Consider the following 20,618-nt stretch of genomic DNA (forward strand, 5'->3'; position numbering starts at 1 on the left):
TGATGCCATATTAGGGATATTCTTGCCGTATTCCATTAGATGAAGGTTAAGGTAGCTTTTCTCTTGATTTCTACCATTATCATGTATGTTTTATATTTCGTTTACTAACCCCAAAGAGCAACTGGATACGAGTGTTTTAATTTCACTCTATCTTTATTTCTCTTTGAGGATCGTGTCTAACATGTTGAATACTAGATTCTAGGGCTCACCATGCATATTCCATCTGATATCAGCATGTTTGTTTTATATTCAGTACTAACAGTATAGAGCAATTGGATACGGGTATGTCAATTTTATCCCTTTTCTTTTACGTGTTTTGGCCATGTTTTCCTTTCAATGTGTGTGATATTGATGCCTGTATAATCAAACTTAACCAACCCGTTAAATAATAATATGTTTTTATCTAAGGTGGAAGTCATGTTTTTGTCGAATAGACCAAAGTGCCTATGTACTTTACCCCTTCCTAGGACCACAACCTAACATTAACCCTGACCCGCGGTTAGAAATTTTCTATAGATCCATTTTTATATCTATTAGGAATAGATCCTAAACCCTAACCTAAGTGGCAACCCCTAGTCAATAGACATTGTTGGACCCATACAGCTCTTTTTTTCAAAGAGAGGTCCATGAAACCTACCGATTCTCATAACCTCCACCTTTGAAAAGATACTAAGCAAACCCCAAAAGAACAGGAGAAGGGAAGATGGTGAGGCAGATCTAGGTGAGTTTAGAATAAGAGCTTCGCCTGTAATATATGATATATATGAGGTTATCATAACAAGAGAACTTTCTAGAGAGGTCTACTTAAAAGGAAAAGTGTAGCATCTTCAAAGAAAACAGTTGATGTGAAGGTTAACAAGATTATTTTCACTTTTCAAACACCTTTGATATATATATATATATATAAATCAATCAATCAATCAATTTATTCATATTTTATTATTTCTTGTTTAGGAAAGGAAAGCAAAGTGAAGTGGGTAGCCAGGCTGATATCAGCATCTCTTAGAAGACATGTTCACATAGTGCATCAGTGGCCCAAATTTAGAGTATACAAGCAAAAAAAGAGTCAGGATGGCAGAAACTCAAGCAGTGAGACATGCAAGAAAGCTATAAAGTTCAGAAAAAATGGTGCTGAAGAAAGAGAGAGTAGTCCATAGTTATGAAAGAGGATGTTTGTATTTCTTAAAGAAACAGTTCAATTTGAGAGTTCTTGTGTTGTAATGTATTCGAGGAAGAAAGTGTTAATGGGTTTGTCGTGGTATGATCTTTTGGATGATTTGGTTTTCAATTAAATTTTTTATGGATGATATGGTTTTCGACACAAGTTATATAGATGATTTAAATTCAGGTGTGCTATGGATGATGTTTAATTCAGTTGTAATATGGATTTGATTGAATTCATTTTTATGTGTTAAGCTTAATATGTCTATTATGCTATAGAACAACTTCATATTGTCCAAATGCAAAAAAGTAGAACATGTGCATGTTAATGAACTATGATTTGGAACAATTGTATGCTATCAATTTGAGAGTAATTGTCTAATTGTCTAATTTTATATAAGGATGTTTTTTAAGAGACACGACATTTTTATGAGTTACACTTAACATGTAAACTATGATATGGAATAACTCCATATTGTTCAAATGTATGCTATAAAATATTGGAACAATTGTATGTCGTCAAAAATTCATTTCCATTACTAAACAAATATTATTAGAGGTACAAAAATTCATAAATATTGTGTTATCAAATTATTGAGAATTATCATTACAAAGTTTTTCAAAACCGCAATAACTAACACAAATTGACCCACTTTCTTATCAAAGTTTAGTCAATTTACCCACTTTCTTATTAAAGTTTAGTCAATTTACTATTTTGTTTATGTCTAGCTTGTTGACTGCATCAAAAGAATCCTTCAGCATCCTTGTGTGCTCCTCCGATTCTTTAATTGCACCTTTCAGATATCCTCTGAAAGGAAAGACACTAGATGTTGAGGTTTCCGAACATCAGGGTGGAGGTGGAGTCTGCTGGCTAGTAGAACTTGGGCTTGCCTCTGGTATCTATTTGAACATTTGACAACCATGGTTGTCAACTTGTGGGAAAATTAAGGATGATTGTTATACTTGAATAAGTATTTAAGAGGGGGGGGGGGGGACAAAGTCATACCCCAGTTGATTGTGGGCAACAGGAGAAAGCTTGACTAAAGTTCTTACATATCTCTACAATTTTGATCTTACATTGGCCTCTTTCACAGTTCTATGTTGGTCCACTCACATGAAGAAGGAACAATTCCTTGGATATTTGAAAAACTCTCGTCTAATATGTGATCTTGATATTGATGTGAAGATTAAGGAATCATGACCACACAGTTCATAATTTGCAGTGACGCAACCAGACACACTAGAAGTCATTTATACATTCACATTAGAAGTCTATAAGTTTTACAAAATTCAACCTCCAACTAGATTCAACTTCCCATTGGAAAAATTAAATGGGACTTTCCTGCAAACTAGTTAATTGTGACAAAAAACAAAAATATCCAAATCAACCTGGTAAAGTCATAGTGAAAAGTGATTGATCCACCCTAGGGATATTGAAAATAGTGGAGTGTACACACTAAGAATACATTTCCTTTTTATTTGTGCCAGGTGATTTCCTATTTGCCTGAGGAGCAAAGATGAAGCTTGGTGTTTTATATTTTTTGTTCATGAAGATCACATCTTTAAAGATGTGACTCACGAGTCTAGGTTTTAGGGTAGGTGACAAATATATTGGTTCTGGGATGAAGATAAGATCAAGAGACAAAGATCAGGAGTATATTGTTCTGTGTATATGATCAAATATTTATCTTTTCTAGAGGTTGATGGTTCCTCAAGTGGTCAGAGTTAGTTATAACAATGGGAAGAAGCTCACTCGCACAAAAGAAGCTCGAGTCCACTGGTCGTTGTTCCTCCACAATAGAAGGGTTAGGTTAGTTTAGGTTAGATTATTTGTGTTTTAGTCAAAAGGGTAAGATAGTCATTTTAACTTCAGAGTAAACACTGTTAGACGACAATGTGTAAGTGTAATTGTCAATAATACAAGGAATGATCTTAATAATAGGGTAAACCTCAAGGGGTGGGCCTATAATTTCCCCTTATCTAAAATAATATATTCAACATATATTGTATAAAGGGGAATTTTGGAAATTTTGATTTTGTATGAAAGTTTTGGAATTTATTTTTAATTTTTTTTAAGGCTAAATCATGTTAATTTAGGCTTGTTTCGAATCTTATTGTCACACTAATTTTCAAGATTTATTTCTAAGTACTTTGAGCACTGTTACGACTGATTTAGTTGAGTTCTACTTAATTTATATTTTGATGCATTTAGTTTTGCATGTTATTTTTAGTACAAACTTTTAATGTTTTTCTTAGGTTTATGGACTCTTTTTTTTTGGCAAACCTAGATTTTGGGATTGTAAGTTCAACATTATATTGCATTGTAGAAAAAAGATGATGGTGGCATGCCTAGACTTTGTCACCCTCTCTTCCCCACCCCACAGATAAGATGCCCATGCCTATGTGCCTTGCGCTGCCATTGGAGGGAGCCCCAAGCTTCTGGAAAGCAAGTGGCTTACCCAATCTTCGCTCTCTTTATAATTTAAAATTTTTGTACATTTGTTTTCTAATTTGACTAACCAATTGTAGCTTTAGGTCATATTCATTAGGTTTCCCTACAATTTTGTTTCAAAATGCTTTAAAATGCAGTTTTTTTTTTTCCTCTCATCTCATCTTGTATGCAGTCTGCCTCCAGCTCATTCTTTCTCTTCTTCTTCATGTGCACAAGCCCTTCTTATATATGCAACCACCTCTCTTCCTGGAGAAAGTAGCCCAATTAAGTAAAGCAGCAAGAGGAAGAAGAGGCTCGAACATTAAGTTAGTTGCTTTTACTAGCAGTTATACTTCCTACTGAAGTTGTAAAAGCTCTTTTTGTTAGGTAAACTTAGTCATACAAAGGTTTCACTCTTTTGATGGTTTTCTTGGAGCTGAAAATAAGTATAGATCTGGAGATTCCCGAATAGGTCAACCTTTCGAACTGTTGTTGAATCCATGGGCAAGCAAGAGACAACCTGGCGTTGTAGATATGTTCTATTTTCTTTTCTCCTCAGTTTGATTTCCTTTTAAGAATCGAGTTCCCTCCATCTATGGAAAATGAGAATTTATTCACTGCATGCATGGGAGGTAGTTTGATTTCCTTTTAAGGATCATCAATTTGCATTTTAAATTATGGCAAAAACGATATCATAACTTGACCTAAGATTAGACTATTAGAAAATTTTAAGATATTTCTATTGAAAGGATTCAATTCATTCATTGTATTTTAATATGTTATATATTTGATTAATATCAAGCTAGTTCATTTAAAATTTTAATACAAGTAGAGTTTAATATGATAGATCATTGCAAATATTTTATCTTGCATCTTCTAGTAAAATTTTCAATTATTTCATTTGATATTTATGATGATCCAATCATATATCACACTTTATCATTGTATATGTCATGATTTAAAAGAAGGGGGGGGGGGAAGTTTGATCTTATCTTTCCAGTTTGAGAGGGTAGAGTCAGACTTGTAGAACATAACCTTTCCTGTAAGGGTGTTAATTCATTTGGTTCTAGTTATTCGATTCAATTTAGGATATAATATTGTACAAACTGGAACTGAATATTTTTCATAACCTCTAACTTAAAACAAATTGAATTGATTTGATTGTTTATATTCTGTTACATTTGATTCCTCTATGTTCTTTGTCGCGCCGTTTAATTTATTCCGCTTCATTAATTCATACAAAACTTAGGAATATTTTGTATTGACCTTGAAGAAGCAAGACAAAAGAGAAACCAAACAAAAGTGCAAAACAACATAAAAAAAATGAGGAAAGTCGATAAATGAAGATGAAGGCGAAAGAGATGAAGTGAAAAATGAAATCTTGGAACTTATGTTTTAATCTTCTATGGAAACCAAGAAAAAATTCAAGAGAGAGAGAGAGAGAGAGAGATGTAAAAAATCATTGTGTAATCATTACTTTTGTCATATTATGTCTCTTGCACTATTAAACATAACCTTAGTATTTCATATGGTTTAGATTGATAGATTCAATTTATATCGGTTACACTTCATAATTGGATCAACCTAATATTATTCTACTTTGATGTTTAGGATAATTTATTTTTTGAAAAAGTACAAACCGACCCCCTAAGGTTTACCCTAATAGTAAGACCCTCTCTTGCATTACTAACAATTACACTTACCTCCCCTGTCGTCACTGTCCGTTAGTGAAGATCTGTTAAGATATGATGTTAGCTAACTCATACTTTTGTAAATACTAAAATACTTGCATAATATGTGAAATACCTAATATACTCTCAGACCAAATCGCTCTTATCCTTTCCTTTTTCTTCTTCCCCAAAATGAAGAACAAATTCACTATAGCATTAATTCTCTCTGGCAATCAATGGCGATGATTTACAACACCCCAACAACCATTGTTAACCCCTGACGACAATAAACGATATTCAAGAAAAAAAAATAACCTTTCTTCCCGGGTGAAGCAAAACCTCCTCCTTTTGTGGTTTGTGTGAACTTGCAGTTCAGACTTTGGAGATATTTTTCTTAGATGGAGACATTAGTTGACTTTCTAGTTTTCCTATTCAAAAACTTCCCCAGTGTTTAGTATTCCCACGATCGATGGAAGATTCGATCAAACAGAACTAAAGACCCAAATGATATACATAACCAGATGAACTGATCAAAGAAGCTTTGTCAGAGGATTGAACATATACCATGAGTCCGACGGTCGATATTCCATCACGATAGAAGGGCTAGGTTAGTTTAAATTGAATTATTTGTATTTTAGTTAAAAAGGTAAAATAATCATTTCAACTTTAGAATTAACACCGTTAAACGGCAGGGGAGTAACCTCAGTGAGTGGGCCAGCAATTTGTTTTTTTTTTTTTTTTTTTAATGGTCAGGATAAGAAATACACCCTTTGATGGCTTCATTGGGAAGGTCTGAGAGGTGTCATCCACGTCACCAAGGGTGTTCTCCCTTTCTATTTGACCATTTCTGGCCAGTCTGGCATCATTACTCTGGTTAGATAATCGATAATCTTTACCAAAAAACGAAAAAGAAAAAGAGATAATCGATAATGAACCCTTTCCTTAGCTTTCACTGAATCACATATTTATTAATATATGTTTATGATGCTTGAATGACATCCTTATTAAGGAAAGATCCTTTTTAAATTTCATGTTCAGACTTAAAATGATCAACGAAAATGAAATTGCAGAGTCCATTCCTGAGGCCACCAACCCATTAGCCCCTTCTTGTCTTCCTCTTCTTCTTCTTCTTCTTCTCAGCGAGGGTTTGAAATGGAGTAGTAGTTGATCAATTATCTTTGGAGGTCAGTTTTGTTTCTCTTTATGTTTGTTTCTTCTTATAGCTGGGGTTTTGTCGGATTGGTTTTGGGATGCTTAGATACAGGAAATTTCGAAGTGATTTGGCGCTAGAAGTAGTAAAATCTGAGCTTTTTAGCTGGGGTTTTGTCGAATTGGTTTGACTTTTCTTCTTATAATGCAGAACTCGCAGAATGAAGATCCGAATAAGCAGGATCAGAAGTAAGGAGCCTTACGTGTTTTGCTTGCCTTTCTTATTTGTTTCTTCTTTTTAATTGTTTGTGCCTATGGTCTTGTGTGGAGAAATTCACTGGATTTGAGGCTGGGAATTATATATTCACGACCTTTGTAGATGTCTGAGTTCTGACTCTTTGATTTTTGGAATTTGGCTCAGCTCGGATGTATGAATAAGGGTTCTGTATTGTATGTCAGCTTGGGTTTCGGTTGAGAAACTTCTACATTATCCTCTAGGTTGTATATATCACAGTAATGCAAGTTGCTTTAAACGAGTGAATTAAGGTGTCTTTGGTTGCACTCATATTTTGAAGATTCTGTTACTCTGATTTTTACAGTTAACCATGGTTGCTTTTAGATTTCCTCCTAGTTTTTGAGAGTTCACTAACCCTGGATAAGTTGGAGATCTTGGAGCTTTACTTAATGGATCCAATATCAGCTATTATGATCTGTAGAGGACATGAGCGTCTGAGAGTGTTGGAGATGCAACCCTCCAAAATTCAGAAATGGAGATGTGTTTCTGTAAATTTATTTGATCAGTTATTCTTGATCTCTGAACTAGGTCGTCCCAGGATAATACTCAGAAGTCAGAAGTAAAAGGAGCCCTTATTGGGACTGATTGATGGTTAGATTGAGGAAGGAATAATATTCTTTTCTGTTAGCTGACCCAAAAAAATGTATTCTATTCTGTTGTATCTTTGTATCAGATAACATTATAGGTGAAAAAGCAGGCATGTGTATGTGTGTGTGTGGTTTTAGTAATCAGGAGCAGATCGGTGGAATGGGCCAATTCCAATTCTAGATGATTTGACTCAGCCGATTCCAGGCTTTTTTCTAGGTTTCAGGCGATTATAGCCGATTCCAGTCAATTCTGGCTGGATTGGAATCAGTATCATCAGAGGTGATCCCGTTGCTGATTCCGCTTACTTGAACCATGTTGTAAAGTTGTATTATAATGCATTCAACGCAAAGTAAGCCAAAGGAAACAACCCACAAGAAATTAGGACACAAAGAGACATCGAAGTATTACTAAGAGGCACAGCAGTATCCAACAATGCATAGCTGTGTCCTGCCCTACAAATCATAGGTGGACATATTTTTCGCATTGGATTTATTTAGTGTCTTTCTCAGCACAGCTGTAATGGAGTTCATCATTTGTGAGAACTACAATTAAGCATTTTTGTTTTGGAGAGAAACTAAATCATTTGGTTCGTACTCCCCAGAAAGATGACTGAAATGGAGGACTCTGCTAAAATGACGATTGATTTTCTTCGTGCTCGGTTGCTCGCTGAAAGATCTGTCTCAAAAAGTGCAAGACAAAGAGCTGATGAACTGGCTGAAAGGGTTTGTTTTATTTCCTCTCTTCCTTTTTTTTGTGAACTATTTCTCTTTCAATCTGAAATTGGGATCCGTTTTTGGCATATTCTTGACTTTTTCAGTTATTCTTTTTATTTGTTTATTAATTTTTTTTTTGGTGTTGTTTTCTGTTAGTAGAAGCTTCTTAGTGTTATAATGATGGATTGCCTTTTAATACTCAATTTTTTATCCTCAAATAATATATGTTCCTTTTTTTTTTTCCCTGAGACTAATATAGGTGGTGGCACTGGAGGAACAACTAAAAGCTGTGACTCTTCAAAGAAACAAAGCTGAGAAAGCAACTGCTGAGGTTCTAGCAATTTTGGGAAACCATAGGCTCAGTGACTTCTCTGAGACATATGATTCTAGCTCTGATCAAGAAGGGTCCCTCTGTGAATCTAAGGAGGGTACTGAACCTGCAAAGAAAGAGCAAAGCTTTGTGACTTCGAACGCAAGGATGAACACATTGGAGTTTTCTGGTTCAGAGCCAAGAAGTTCTCCTGTAACTGGTAGAAGTTTATCTTGGAAAAAATGCACAGAGAGTCCAACTTCTTTCAAGTCGGAATACATGGATCAGAGCAGGAGGAGCAGCAGTTTCAATTCCAAGATTAGATCTTCTTCCAGAAGAAATTTGGGCAAGTCATGCCGCCAGCTAAAACGAAAAGAAATAAGGTCAGGTTCTTAATTCTTTCCCTGTGCTTGACCTTTGTTTATTTTATTTTATTTTTTTCTGAGCAAATATGTTAAAGTCGCTTTTACAGTTGCATGTGCACCATGTGTTTGAATTTTTTTTCAATGTCTTGTGTGACTGAAGTTTCATAAATCCAAGAAATCTCCCAAAGACCCTCCCAATGCATGAGTTCTTATAGATAAGTGCTACTGCCATCACTTGCAAAGTCTCATGCATTATCTAATGCTGATGTCAGATCAGGAGCTGATGAAGGGAGAGGTGAATCTTTCCAGCATGGCACACAAGGAAATGGAGAATCTATCATGTCAAGAGACACTTCCAATGGCTCTAAAGATGATTCAATGGAGACCACAGAAGAAAGATCTAAAACTAAGGAAGAAAAAGTGTTTCTCGAAGGTATCGTCCCATTTTCTATTGAAGAATATCAATAAAATTGAATGATAATGGCCTTTATGCCAATGAAATTGGGTGAAATGCAGATATGGAAAGGGCACTAGAACATCAAGCCCAGCTCATTGTTCGATATGAAGCAGAAGAAAATGCTCAGAGAGAGTGGGAAGAGAAGTTTAGAGAAGATAACAGCTGTACTCCGGTCTGCTTCTTCAACATCCTTTGAACTTTTAACACATTCATATGTTTTAATGTTTGTTTCGGTAATCCCTTTGTTGAAAGAAGCATAAGTTACATCTGTTGGAAAAGCATACCTTTTTCAAACAATGAACTCTCAGTCCTTAATAATGTTTGCAGGATGCATTGAACAACATAAACTAGTGGTTCTGTGTTTCCTGTCTTATTATCGGTCATGTGATAGAGGACCTCACATACATCTCAAAGGTCAAATTTTAGCCCAAATTAAGTAAGGAAAGTGGCTCAAACTCTGATCAAAATGTTTAGTCAAATTTCCAAATTGGCGTAAAGTGGAAAGGAATATAAATTACAAAATGCATCTTTTGTAATTTTAGCTGCTGCTTCTATTGTTTTAATCTGAAATTGTACCAATGAGAAGTTAGCCGGGACCTCACTCACAAGGATGTACCCATGTACTATCATTTCACTAGGTATAGTGACATCTAGATTTTCCCTATTTGTTTTATCCATATTTATTGTCAGATCTGCACCATTGTAAAGTGGTCTATTTCTTTGGACTTTTATCCTTAGTTTGTAATCGACCCCTCCATTTTAAATCTTGTTACTAGTAGTTAACATCTTTTCCTATTGACCATGGAGCATACAGGATTCATGTGAACCTGGGAATCAGTCTGATATCACTGAAGAAAGGGATGAGATCAGGGCAGAAACTGTTGATCCTCGGAACATGCAGGATTTATGTGAACCTGGGGATCAGTCTGATGTCACTGAAGAAAAGGATGAGATCAGGGCAGAAACTGTTGAACCAGCTTACACAATTCCGTCTCATGACCATGGAGTGAGGTCAGTGGAAGAATATGTTTGTCATGATGAAGATAAAGTAGACAAACACCCTTCCGATGGAGTTGTTCCTACAGTGCATGCTGAAATGGGTTGCCTGCCGGTTCAACAGCACAGCAGCTGCAGCAGCGGAATGGTTAATGAAGTCTCGACTAGTTCCTATTTTTCAAGCCAATTGAAAACAGAAACTAATACCAGGGGGAAGGAAAAGCTAGAGTTGTTGGACAAATCTCTTCATCAACCTTTTTTTGTGTCCTCTGAGCATCGTCCTCAGCAGAAATCATCTTGTCACGTGTGTGAGAATTTTTGTGAAGGAGAATCATCGGTAGAGCAGAACAAAACCCAACTGGTGTCGTTGCATGAAACAAAAGATGGCTTGCATGGTGTATTGGAGGCCTTGCAACATGCAAAGTCATCTCTGAAACAAAAACTTGATAGATTGCCATTATCAAGCCTAGGAGGGCCTATTGTGGGAGCAAAAGATGCCCCGTTTCCAGCGAATAAGGATTGGGATGCCATGGAGATTCCTGTTGGATGTGCGGGGCTATTCAGAGTACCAACTGACTTGAAATTCGAAAATACTGCTCATCATTCCCAGATCAGTTTGTTGGGGCCCTTTCCTGATTCTCATCTAAGTTTGACCAGGTATTCTCCCAACATGGGAGTTGGAGGTGCTGCTTCTGGAGATATATACACTGCCAGCCCTTACATGGAGAGCGGGTTAAGTAGTTCTACTCAAAAGTCATATCTTGATAGTTATATGGATATGAGCAGCAGGGGAATACCTGCATCCAGTAGATACACCTATCCTTCATATGCAGATTTGGTCCTGAAAACACCTTCTGTCTATGGTGATGGAATTCAAAGGCTATCAAGTGTAGGAACTATGCCTTCTGGTTCTGGAGATCAAAATTACATTTACCATGATCAGATCAGGCCAAATACACATAGATAACGGCAAGAAATTGGTGGTTGATGGCTTTATCTAGTATTAGTCTCCTACAGTGATTTTGTGATGTCAGTTGGCGATTTCTATTTAATGGTTAACATGCTTGAGTATGCCTTTTTGTTTCTCATATCACTGTGGGATGAATTGGGATTGATTATTTTTATTTGAAAAATAACAAAGTGAAGGAACAGACAATAAATTCTGGGATTTGAGGCATGAAAGGAAAGCCAAGGTTTACCACGATCGATTAGAGCTCAAATAACTGGCAGGTATCTCTCTATCTATCAACTCTCGATCTTGCAAATCAGAGCTGGAGTTTGTCATCCTTCTGCAAATCCTCTCATAATATTCCTAGCATATCTGAATATCTATCTCAGTACAAGAAGCTGAATTGATGTTATATGCTTTGATGAACACGTTCCCCTGTTGTTTGGTGTTGTGGTTTGATTTTTTCACAGTAATACATGGGTCCTGATATGTTCTCATTGCTTTATCTTTGATATCAGTTTCTGTATGATCCAAAATCTTTTGCCTTATAACAGCTAAGGTCTCTTTATGATGATGTGAAGATAATTGTATGCTTTGCAACTCATCCTCAATCTTTCTTGGAGGGCTGCAAGCTTTTTCTTGCCCTTGAGAACATGTTACGTAAATTATAGATCTATTAAAGAACATCAACCGACACAAATTTTTCGTATATATTCTACCAGGCCTTGGGAACCTATTAAGTAGATTATAGATTGATTAAAGAACATCAACAGATTATAAATTGATTAACGAACGTCAGAAAAAGGGCATACCCAGTGCACGAGGCTCTCGCCACCACGAGATCTGAGGAGGGTCATAATGTACGCAGCTTCACGGAGAAGCTGTTTCTTGACTCAAAACACTTGATATTGTTTTGGTGTATGAGACAAATGCAGGGATTAATGCCAATTTGGAGTTATGGTGATCACCCTAGAACCATAAGGTTTTAAGAGATAAATAGAATGAAGATGGATTATATGGTGTTGGTGTGTAACTTTAGTTACACGAGGACAGATAATGAGGTGGTGAAAATTGATGAGAGGGAGGTTCCATGAAGTGATTATTTTAGGTATCTGGACTTGATCATAAATAAAGAAGGAGATATAGAGGATGATGTTTCACAAAAAATTAAAATATGATGGATGAAGTGGAGAGGTGCATTTGGAGTGTTTTGTAATCGATGTATTCCTTTAAAGCTTAAAGGAAAATTTTGTAGGATAATCATACGATTGACTATGATGTATGGTCCCAAATGTTGGACAATAAAGTATCATATAGACAAACTCAGTGTGTTGGAAATGAGGATGTTGAGATGGATGAGTCGTAAAACTAGGAAGGATAAAGTAAGGAATGATCATATTAGAGCTGGTTTAGGAGTAGCTCCAAGACATGATAAGCTATGAAAAATTCGTTTGAGGTGGCATGGTTGTTAAGCAAGTGGTATGGACCTTTTGTACTGTGGGAATGTACAAAGGGCACATGGGTGTCTATGGTAGGTGGCTTGAAAGTCCACAATTTGTGGCTTATGGTAAGAAGTTCATGTATCTAAGGCTCTTCAAAAATTCCTTTATACATATTGAAGTACTCATTGAGTGATTTGTCTCCCTATTTGAAATTAAATATCTTTTCGTAGAAATCATAAGTTCGGGAAATATTTTTTTCCTATGAAAAACTCTCTTGTAGATCTTCCCAAACATCTTTGGTGAGAGTGTGCAACAATGACAATAGCAGCAATGGAGGGTTAAACACTGTTCCACAGCAACATTTTAATAGTGGAGTTCTCATGCATCCAATAATCATAACCAGTAATGGCAGTAGGATCTTTGGGATCAACAGTGGGAGGATCATCTGTGATGTACTTTAGTTTTTCTTTCACATAAATATAGGCCTGTACAGCTTGGGCCCACATACGATAGTCAGAAACTCTTAAGGAAATTAGTAGTAGTAATCTGAACCTGAACATTGTCATTGGGTGCTTTCGGTTCAACCACTAGAACAGAAAATTGTAATCCACCAGTTCTAGTAAAATAACAGCAGCAAACAACTTCCTAGTGTAGTTGGTGAGCTGTGGTGCGCAAAAAGCCCATGCTCACAGGAGGTCTCGAGTTCAAGCTGGCTGTTATCTGCTTCCGCTGACTACCTAACAAAAAAGAAAAAGAAAAAGGTTACAGCAGCGGGTAGAGTAACAATAATGTAGTAACAACAGCAAGATTTACCCAGTCAAAGAATGTAGCAGCAAGTCTGAGAGACTAGAAAACAAGGGATCTGCAAGGCAGTAGCCAGTAGGAGATTTCCAATCTCAGAAAAATCAGGCCAGTAAAAAAAAGGGTAAAAGTTGGGTCGAGTTCACTTTAGGGGGTCTTCAATAATCCTTCAAAAACTCAGTGCAATCAGATGGTTGGATTGAGAATACCATCAAATATTAATAACTTATTAAAAATCCAGATCTGGAAACCATGGTAGATGTAGACATTAAAGATGATGTCTTCAATCAACAATCCTTGTAGACAGCATAGACAGATGATAATAGACACTAGTTTATCCTTAAATCATCACAAACTTAGGGCAATGAACAGTAGCAGGTAGGCAGCATGGGCTGCTGCAGCCAGAACTGAGAGTATAGTATAACTGAATAGGCCAATCAAACCAGTATTGAAGATGATCAACTACTGGTTTAATTAGTGCTTTGATACCATGAAATAATGTCAAATACTAATCTACCCACAATCACAAGAGGAATCAAGACTACTAGAGGTCACTGTTGTGTCTAGCAGTCTACCCCCTTTCCTTTATTTATAATTTTAGCACAAAAAATAGGAAGCAAATTCAAATTGAATACAAACCTCCTGCGATAAGCCACCTACCATGTGAACTTTATCATCCAAGCCACCTGCCATAAACCACCTATGTGGATTTTCAAGCCACCTCTACCATAGACATCCATTTGTAACCATGTACCCTTTGTTACCCCCACAGTACAAAAGGTCCGACCACTTTACATTTATCGTCCCCATTAGAGAATTGATTTGGTAGGCTTCTTTGATTCTGACTGGGCAGGAGTTGGTGATGACAGGAGATCAACCACCGGATATCGCACATCTGTGGGTGGTAATCTCATCACTTGGCAGAGTAAGAAACAGATTACAGTTGCAAGGTCCAGTGCAAAGCTGAGTATTGAGTTATAGCTCATACTACAGCCGAGTTGATGTGGGTAAAGTCATTACTTCATGAGTTATGGTTTCCAATTGCTTAGCCTATGAAGATGTTTTGTGATAATCAGGCTGCCATTTATATTGCAAGTAATTCCATGTTTCATGAGAGAATCAAGCACATTGAAGTGGACTGTCACTTTGTGCGTTGATGCTGTTATGAAGAAGTTGATTTCCACTCTGTTTGTTGATTCGGTTGACCAACTTGGCGATATGTTTACAAAACCCTTGTTTGGTCCTGGTTTTAAGAAACGGTGTTCCAAGCTACGCATAGGTAATCTGTATGCTCCAGCTTGATGGGGAGTGATAAACAAGTGGTATGGACCCTTTGTATGGTGGGGGTACAAAGGGTAACATAGGTGCACATGGGTGCCTATAGTAGGTGGCATGTATTTAGTTTGAATTTGCTTCCAATTTTTTGTAAGTTTCTAAGATTATAAATAAAGGAAGAGAGGAGACTGCTAAACACAATCCAGTGAACTCTAGCAGTCTCAATTCCTCTTCTTCTTCTTTCTCGTGATTGTTGATTGATTAGTACTTGATATTATTTCAATGGCCATGTTCAACGGAGGCCTTTCGATGTTCCAGTACGAAGGATTGATTTGATTCAAATTGAAGGACCTAAAAGAGTTAAAATCGCCTTAGGAGAAGTGGTGAGGAAAGACATGCATAGCTTAGGCCTTGTATCAAGTATGACGTCAAATAGAGCTGATTGGAGGGCACGGATCCATGTACCTGACTCCCATTTAGTTGGGATAAGGCTGAGTAGGTGTTGTATAATTTTTATATTTGTACCCAAAAAAAAAAAAAAAGAGATGGTAATTTACTTTCGTATTCTTTCTTTTATGATTCTGTTTACTTGATCCCCTTTTTAACACCTTTTTGCAGAACTTATCAAATGGGCAGAGCTTGAGCACATAAGTTTCTCAAGTAGCTACTTATAAAGACAACAAAAAGTACTACCAAACTAGATTTGTGTCAACTATTTGGGCGAGCCTGTGGTGCAACGGTTAGGTTGCACTATTGCAACATGTTGGTCACAGGTTCAAAACTTGAAAACAGCCTCTTCTATGAAGCAGGGGGTAAGACTGTACATTTACCCCTCCTAGACCCTGCAGTAAGACTGTACATTTACCCCTCCTAGACCCTGCAGTAGTGGAAGCCTTATGCACTAGGTTGCTCTTGCTCTTCATTGAACCTGTTCTGTCATTCCACTCTGTTATGTACTTTTTTTCTTCTGTGATTTTATCCCATATCATCTTCAGCCTCCCACTTGTACTCCCCTCCAATTTTGCTCCATATTACTCCTCTCGTATGAATTTATTGGTCTATGTGGCACATGGTTAACCATGAATGCAGCTGAGTTTGGTAACAAAGAGGTTCATTTATTACCTTTGGAGTAGTAAATCAACTGGCCGGAATCTCACCCTCTAGTAGCTGACTAGCATTAAAATATATGGTAGTACTTTTAAATCTATTTCCAAGTTCGGTTTGCCTTTATATAAAGGTTCAGACTCTGCAGATGCCAATTCTAGGACCAGATACTCAGATGTATCTGGACATTGTTGCGGTTATACTTAATGGATTCCAACAATGCATATCCAGCACCCAATTCATATCTCAATCCTAGCTACATGGTCATAAATAGAATATTAATCCCACAACTGTTTTTATGAGCCATGTGTATGTATGTGTGTGTGTGTGTGTGTGTGTGTGTGTAACAAAGGCCTTTGAAGGCACCCATAAGAATGAGTGATTTGATCCATCTTGGAGAAGCCGGTAGAGTGAGAGGCAGAACCTAAAATGACTTTGGGAGAAGTGAGAAGATGTTTATTGATTAGCGATTGACAACAGTATTGACTTTGAATATCGTTCAATGGTGTAATGGGATCAGTCTACCCCATTTAGTTAGCATAAGACTTAGGTGGGTTGAGTTGTGCATTCTTCGGATGTTTGTTATTTTTATAATTTATAATTTGGACATGACTAGTAATGAACCGTAATGTTTAATTACTTGGAAATCCAAGAAAAGGTTAATGGTTGTCCTAGAGCTGTCTTTATTTGATATATATATATATATATATATATATTAAGAAGATCCATTTTTTAAACCCAGAATCTTGCGTAAAGTATATGTGATTAAGTTCTGATCCTTGCATTTTCTATTGTTGGCAGGACTGTTTTAAGAGGTGCGGAGGAAAGGCAGTACTGTGCTAAGAAAATTATTTGATGTACATCATCCTTATGTTACAAGTTCAAGCAGCAATAGCTGAAGCTTGAAAATAGATCTTTCTCCAGTCTGTATTATGGCCAAAGGAGCGAAACCAAAGGTCTAAAGCTTGTCGCTTACTAAAGGATGCATCTTTCTTTGAACTTCTTGTTCAAGGTTGATCTATGCTCCATTTGGATAAAGAAGAGGTCGGTAAGGTGGTTCTGAACTTTGCATTTTGTTCTATTGGACTGTTTCAAGCAGCGTTGGGGAGAGGTGCTTTGCTGAGCGAATGATTCTAACAATTGAGATCCTGCACTTGGTATACATCTTTGTTTTGCTCTTATATCGGTTCAAACAATAGCCGCAATTTGAAACTTGGAAGTTGGGTTTTTGCTTTAGTCAATATATGCATGGTTATAGCTTCCTCTCTCATTTGATCAACACAAATGCTGGAACATGCGATCATATTCTCACTCTTGAGTCCTGGTTGAAGTTTCCGGATGGCTTGCTCACCACATTGCAGAAGCTTCAATTGATACTGGCGGATCCGAAGTTAACTACAGAAGCCTGTAATTAAAGAGCCATTGTTTCTTTTAACCCTTCTTGTTTCTGACTTTGAAGATACATGGATGAGCTACACCGGCTTCATTATCTGTTGGTGGTAGTGAGTGGTTACTGTAGCCATCAAGTCCAAACCGCACGAATCTAATGGAACTTCGAGTCTGGATCAGCTCCCCACATGGGGACAGGTGCGGATAGATCTCACACCCTCCATGGGGTATGGGTCCTGAACGCCAGAATTGGGTCCCACAACCCATGGAGGGTGGTGATTGTCCTGCTCTTCCCCATGTGGGGAGCTGATCCAAACCCGAACTTCTGCCATATGAGATATCCTATGGGAAGGTTTCAGGTTAAGGCTTTAAAGAACAATGTGAATCACAGAGTGCAGCAACTCATGAGAGATGCAGGACAGACCTCCAAACCATTATTATAGAGTTTTGTGCAGATCTCATGTTCAGACATCTTTTTTATTTTGGGACCGAGTTTTCCTAAGATCACGGTGAATGGGCATTTATTCAGTGCATGGCCATAGGGCCACTTGATATTGGGGGCATGGGGTTCTCTTTCTTCTCTATCCGATTACCTCTTTGGGGAAGATTTATGAAGATCAAATTTTCTCGTCATCATATGACCTTTTTTCGTGCGAATTGTCCTACAAATGCGCCTTAGCGTTTGGAAATACATGGTCTCTAAGGAGCTCCTTCTAAAAGGATTCATTATTAAGGTTAGTCATGTTAGGAGCCTCAATCCATGGATCCATCCTTGGATTTTTGGTTTCTCACAATCTTCAACTCCATTCACTCTACTACCCAATGCTTTAACTTTAGGTGTGAAAATCGTCTATAGTCACTGCACCAGTGCAGTGAGCATCAGATGGCTGGGAGTACCTTGGGGCACATGCCCAGATGTTCTTACCCATTAGATGCTCATCACACCTCACCGCTCGCTGCAGAGGATGTGCTCTCGAACCTACAAATGGCCATTTATTCCATCTTTAACATACCATCGGTAGACCTTAAATCAATCCCCATCTGCCATCTGAGGAGTAAGAACTGCTCTTCAAATGAGTTTTTCTTTAGAAACTTCTATTGGATAAAGTATTCCATCGGGGCCTACTAGACGAGAGAGGATTCTAAATTAATAGTTAGTGTCCTCTTTGCAAGTTGAGGTGGTCTTGGTTGCCATGTCAACACAACCATTTGATTTGCAAATGGGTGATAACTTGTAATCATTTCCTTAATTGTCTTGATGAGGGTTACGAGAGTTATACCTTAAGTTGGAAACCTAAGTCCCCTCATCCCATCGGTTTTAGAGTATGCCCCATTGTATGATTCTGGCTTGGGATAAGATAGGAGTGAGAAGGTCTTGAGTAAGGTTGGTAGAGGATTTTGCTAAGTGAGAGTCCCTAAAGGCTGTTATGAAAATATACCATAGACGTCTTGCATCAACCAAGGAGAAGACCTTAAGGAGTTCAATTCACAATCAATACGTGAAGAAGAGAGATTCTAGTTGCAAACAATGGTAGGATACTGTGGTCCTAAGGAGGTGGGCCATCAATTTTTATTTTTCACATTAAAATGGGTATTAGGTTTCTTTCCATTTCCTACAGATGGTATCAGAGTGGATGATTTCTATTGCTTTCCACTAATTTTTGGTCAAAAGGTCATAAGAAAAGATTCTTTGAAGTGTGATAAAATCTAGAGTTTTTTTAATTTTTAACCATTTTAGTCAGATTTAGATTGGAATTCATGCCATAAGGAATACCAGAATAGGGTCAGGGTCTGATGAGGATCCACTAGCCGTTGGTAGCAACGTTACACTATAGGGTGGTGTTAGGTATTTTTTTTTTGTTTTTTGTAGAAGAAATCAGTTTTGGCATAAGGTTAGGAATGGATTCCTCCATCCAATTCCTTTCTCATTAATAATAATTGATATACCATTATAACACCAAACAATGATAGTCTTAATCAGTTCTCAATACCTTGGCCGTGGCCGTGGCCCTGGCAAATAAGATATAATGGGTGTCAATCGGTAAAGACCCTAGTCGATGCCCATTACCTTGACCTCAAGACACATCTTATCCACACTCGAGAACACCTCGACCACACATGGTCATCTCTGATGAGACCGACCTCTTATTTCATAAGGAGTTATAGCCTTCCTAAGTAAGCCATACACCCTGGCCCATGTGTGGTGCTCATCCATGTGGGACCTAGATCCTATGCTTGATTATAGAATAGTGACATTCATAACCGTTTTCTAGTCCTAATCATAACAAACAAACTTAACCAATGATAGACTAGACAATTATCTTACCATGGGCTGACCATATTTAAGTTAATCGTTACACAATCTGCCACCTCGGCCTAGATGGTGATCAGCCCACTAGTAGCAAGAAGGTCCACATCAGCAAGGAAAGCACCCAGCTAGCCAATAGAGGGAGCCAACTGACCTTAATATAAAGGACACTTAACGGATTTCAGGGGTAAGACTATTAACACACTCAAAACTCTAGGCCTATTTGAGACTTGACTTAGGCATCAGAAACTCCACCCCGAAGTTCCCTCTAGGCCAGTTTCTAATTTGTGTCCTGTAGGTCTGAATTGAGCCGGAAACTACATCAACAATAATAATAAAAAACAATAATATATATAACTGATCATCTATTGAGGTGTGAAAAACACAAGGTGTTAGAGTTACATATCTCCAACAGCCAAGGAGTGGAACTAGGCCATTCAGTCCTACACGCATAGGACACAGCCCTTCGAGCTAGGGAGTTAGCCACGCTGTTATTCTCCCTAGTGATATGATGAAATTCACATGATACAAAATAAGATGCAATATGTATAAGGTCTTGGACAATAGAAAGAATCTCAATTGACACTTGCTGCTTCTAAATCAATAAATTAATCAACTCAAGATTTTTTGACTCAGCCTAAACACTATCAACCCCTTCAGAAATGCATTGTAGTAAACCTACTTAGAGGGCAAAAGCTTCACCTTGGAGTGTTGATGGAAAGGGAAGAGTTTCAGAGACTGCTGCTATTACTTGGCCTTGGGTGTTACGGATAACATAGTCAATCCCACTCTTACCTTTTTGTTAGGACGCATCTGAGTTCAAGTTTGTAAAAGAGGGTGGAGGAGGGGTCCAACATTTGGACTCAGGGGTAATAGCAGGATGAGGAGAGGCTCTCGTTGTATTTGAATTCAAGGATGTGAATTCCTGAAATTCTATTTCAGCTCGATTAATAATATCAGTCAGAGTCCAAACTTGACCGTTGAAGATGATGTCATTACGAGCTTCCCATAAATTCCAGCAAATAAATGATGCAAGGCCTGTAGTGTCATTTCCAGCCTGCTTATCTTGAGCAAACACCTCCCCTCAATTCTGAATTGCTTGAGGAAGTTGAGGATTCTCATAAGGAGGGACATATGACAAGTGTGATCCAAACCAAACTGCCATGAAAAATTCACAATCAAGAATGATATGATCTGCAGTCTTTGCTTACTGCC

The 20,618-nt window shown here is 37.5% G+C and overlaps 1 protein-coding gene across 2 annotated transcripts; it reads left to right on the forward strand.

Moving 5' to 3' along the window:
• Positions 1 to 6,163: 6,163 nt before the first annotated feature.
• On the forward strand, positions 6,164 to 16,973 carry LOC122094106. 2 transcript variants are annotated; one of them, XM_042664782.1, is made up of 8 exons: positions 6,164 to 6,446; positions 6,623 to 6,660; positions 7,896 to 8,016; positions 8,267 to 8,700; positions 8,955 to 9,115; positions 9,199 to 9,311; positions 9,954 to 11,365; positions 16,508 to 16,973. In XM_042664782.1, exons 3-7 carry the CDS (start codon positions 7,900 to 7,902, stop codon positions 11,100 to 11,102), a joined length of 1,974 nt encoding a protein of 657 aa, XP_042520716.1. In that variant the 5' UTR covers positions 6,164 to 6,446; positions 6,623 to 6,660; positions 7,896 to 7,899; the 3' UTR covers positions 11,103 to 11,365; positions 16,508 to 16,973. The 2 variants fall into 2 exon arrangements, with proteins under 2 accessions (XP_042520716.1, XP_042520717.1); XM_042664783.1 differs by lacking the exon at positions 6,623 to 6,660.
• The last annotated feature ends 3,645 nt before the right edge of the window (positions 16,974 to 20,618 follow it).

Source organism: Macadamia integrifolia, chromosome 11, assembly GCF_013358625.1.
Source record: "Macadamia integrifolia cultivar HAES 741 chromosome 11, SCU_Mint_v3, whole genome shotgun sequence".
In the NCBI taxonomy this organism is placed as follows: domain Eukaryota; kingdom Viridiplantae; phylum Streptophyta; class Magnoliopsida; order Proteales; family Proteaceae; genus Macadamia; species Macadamia integrifolia.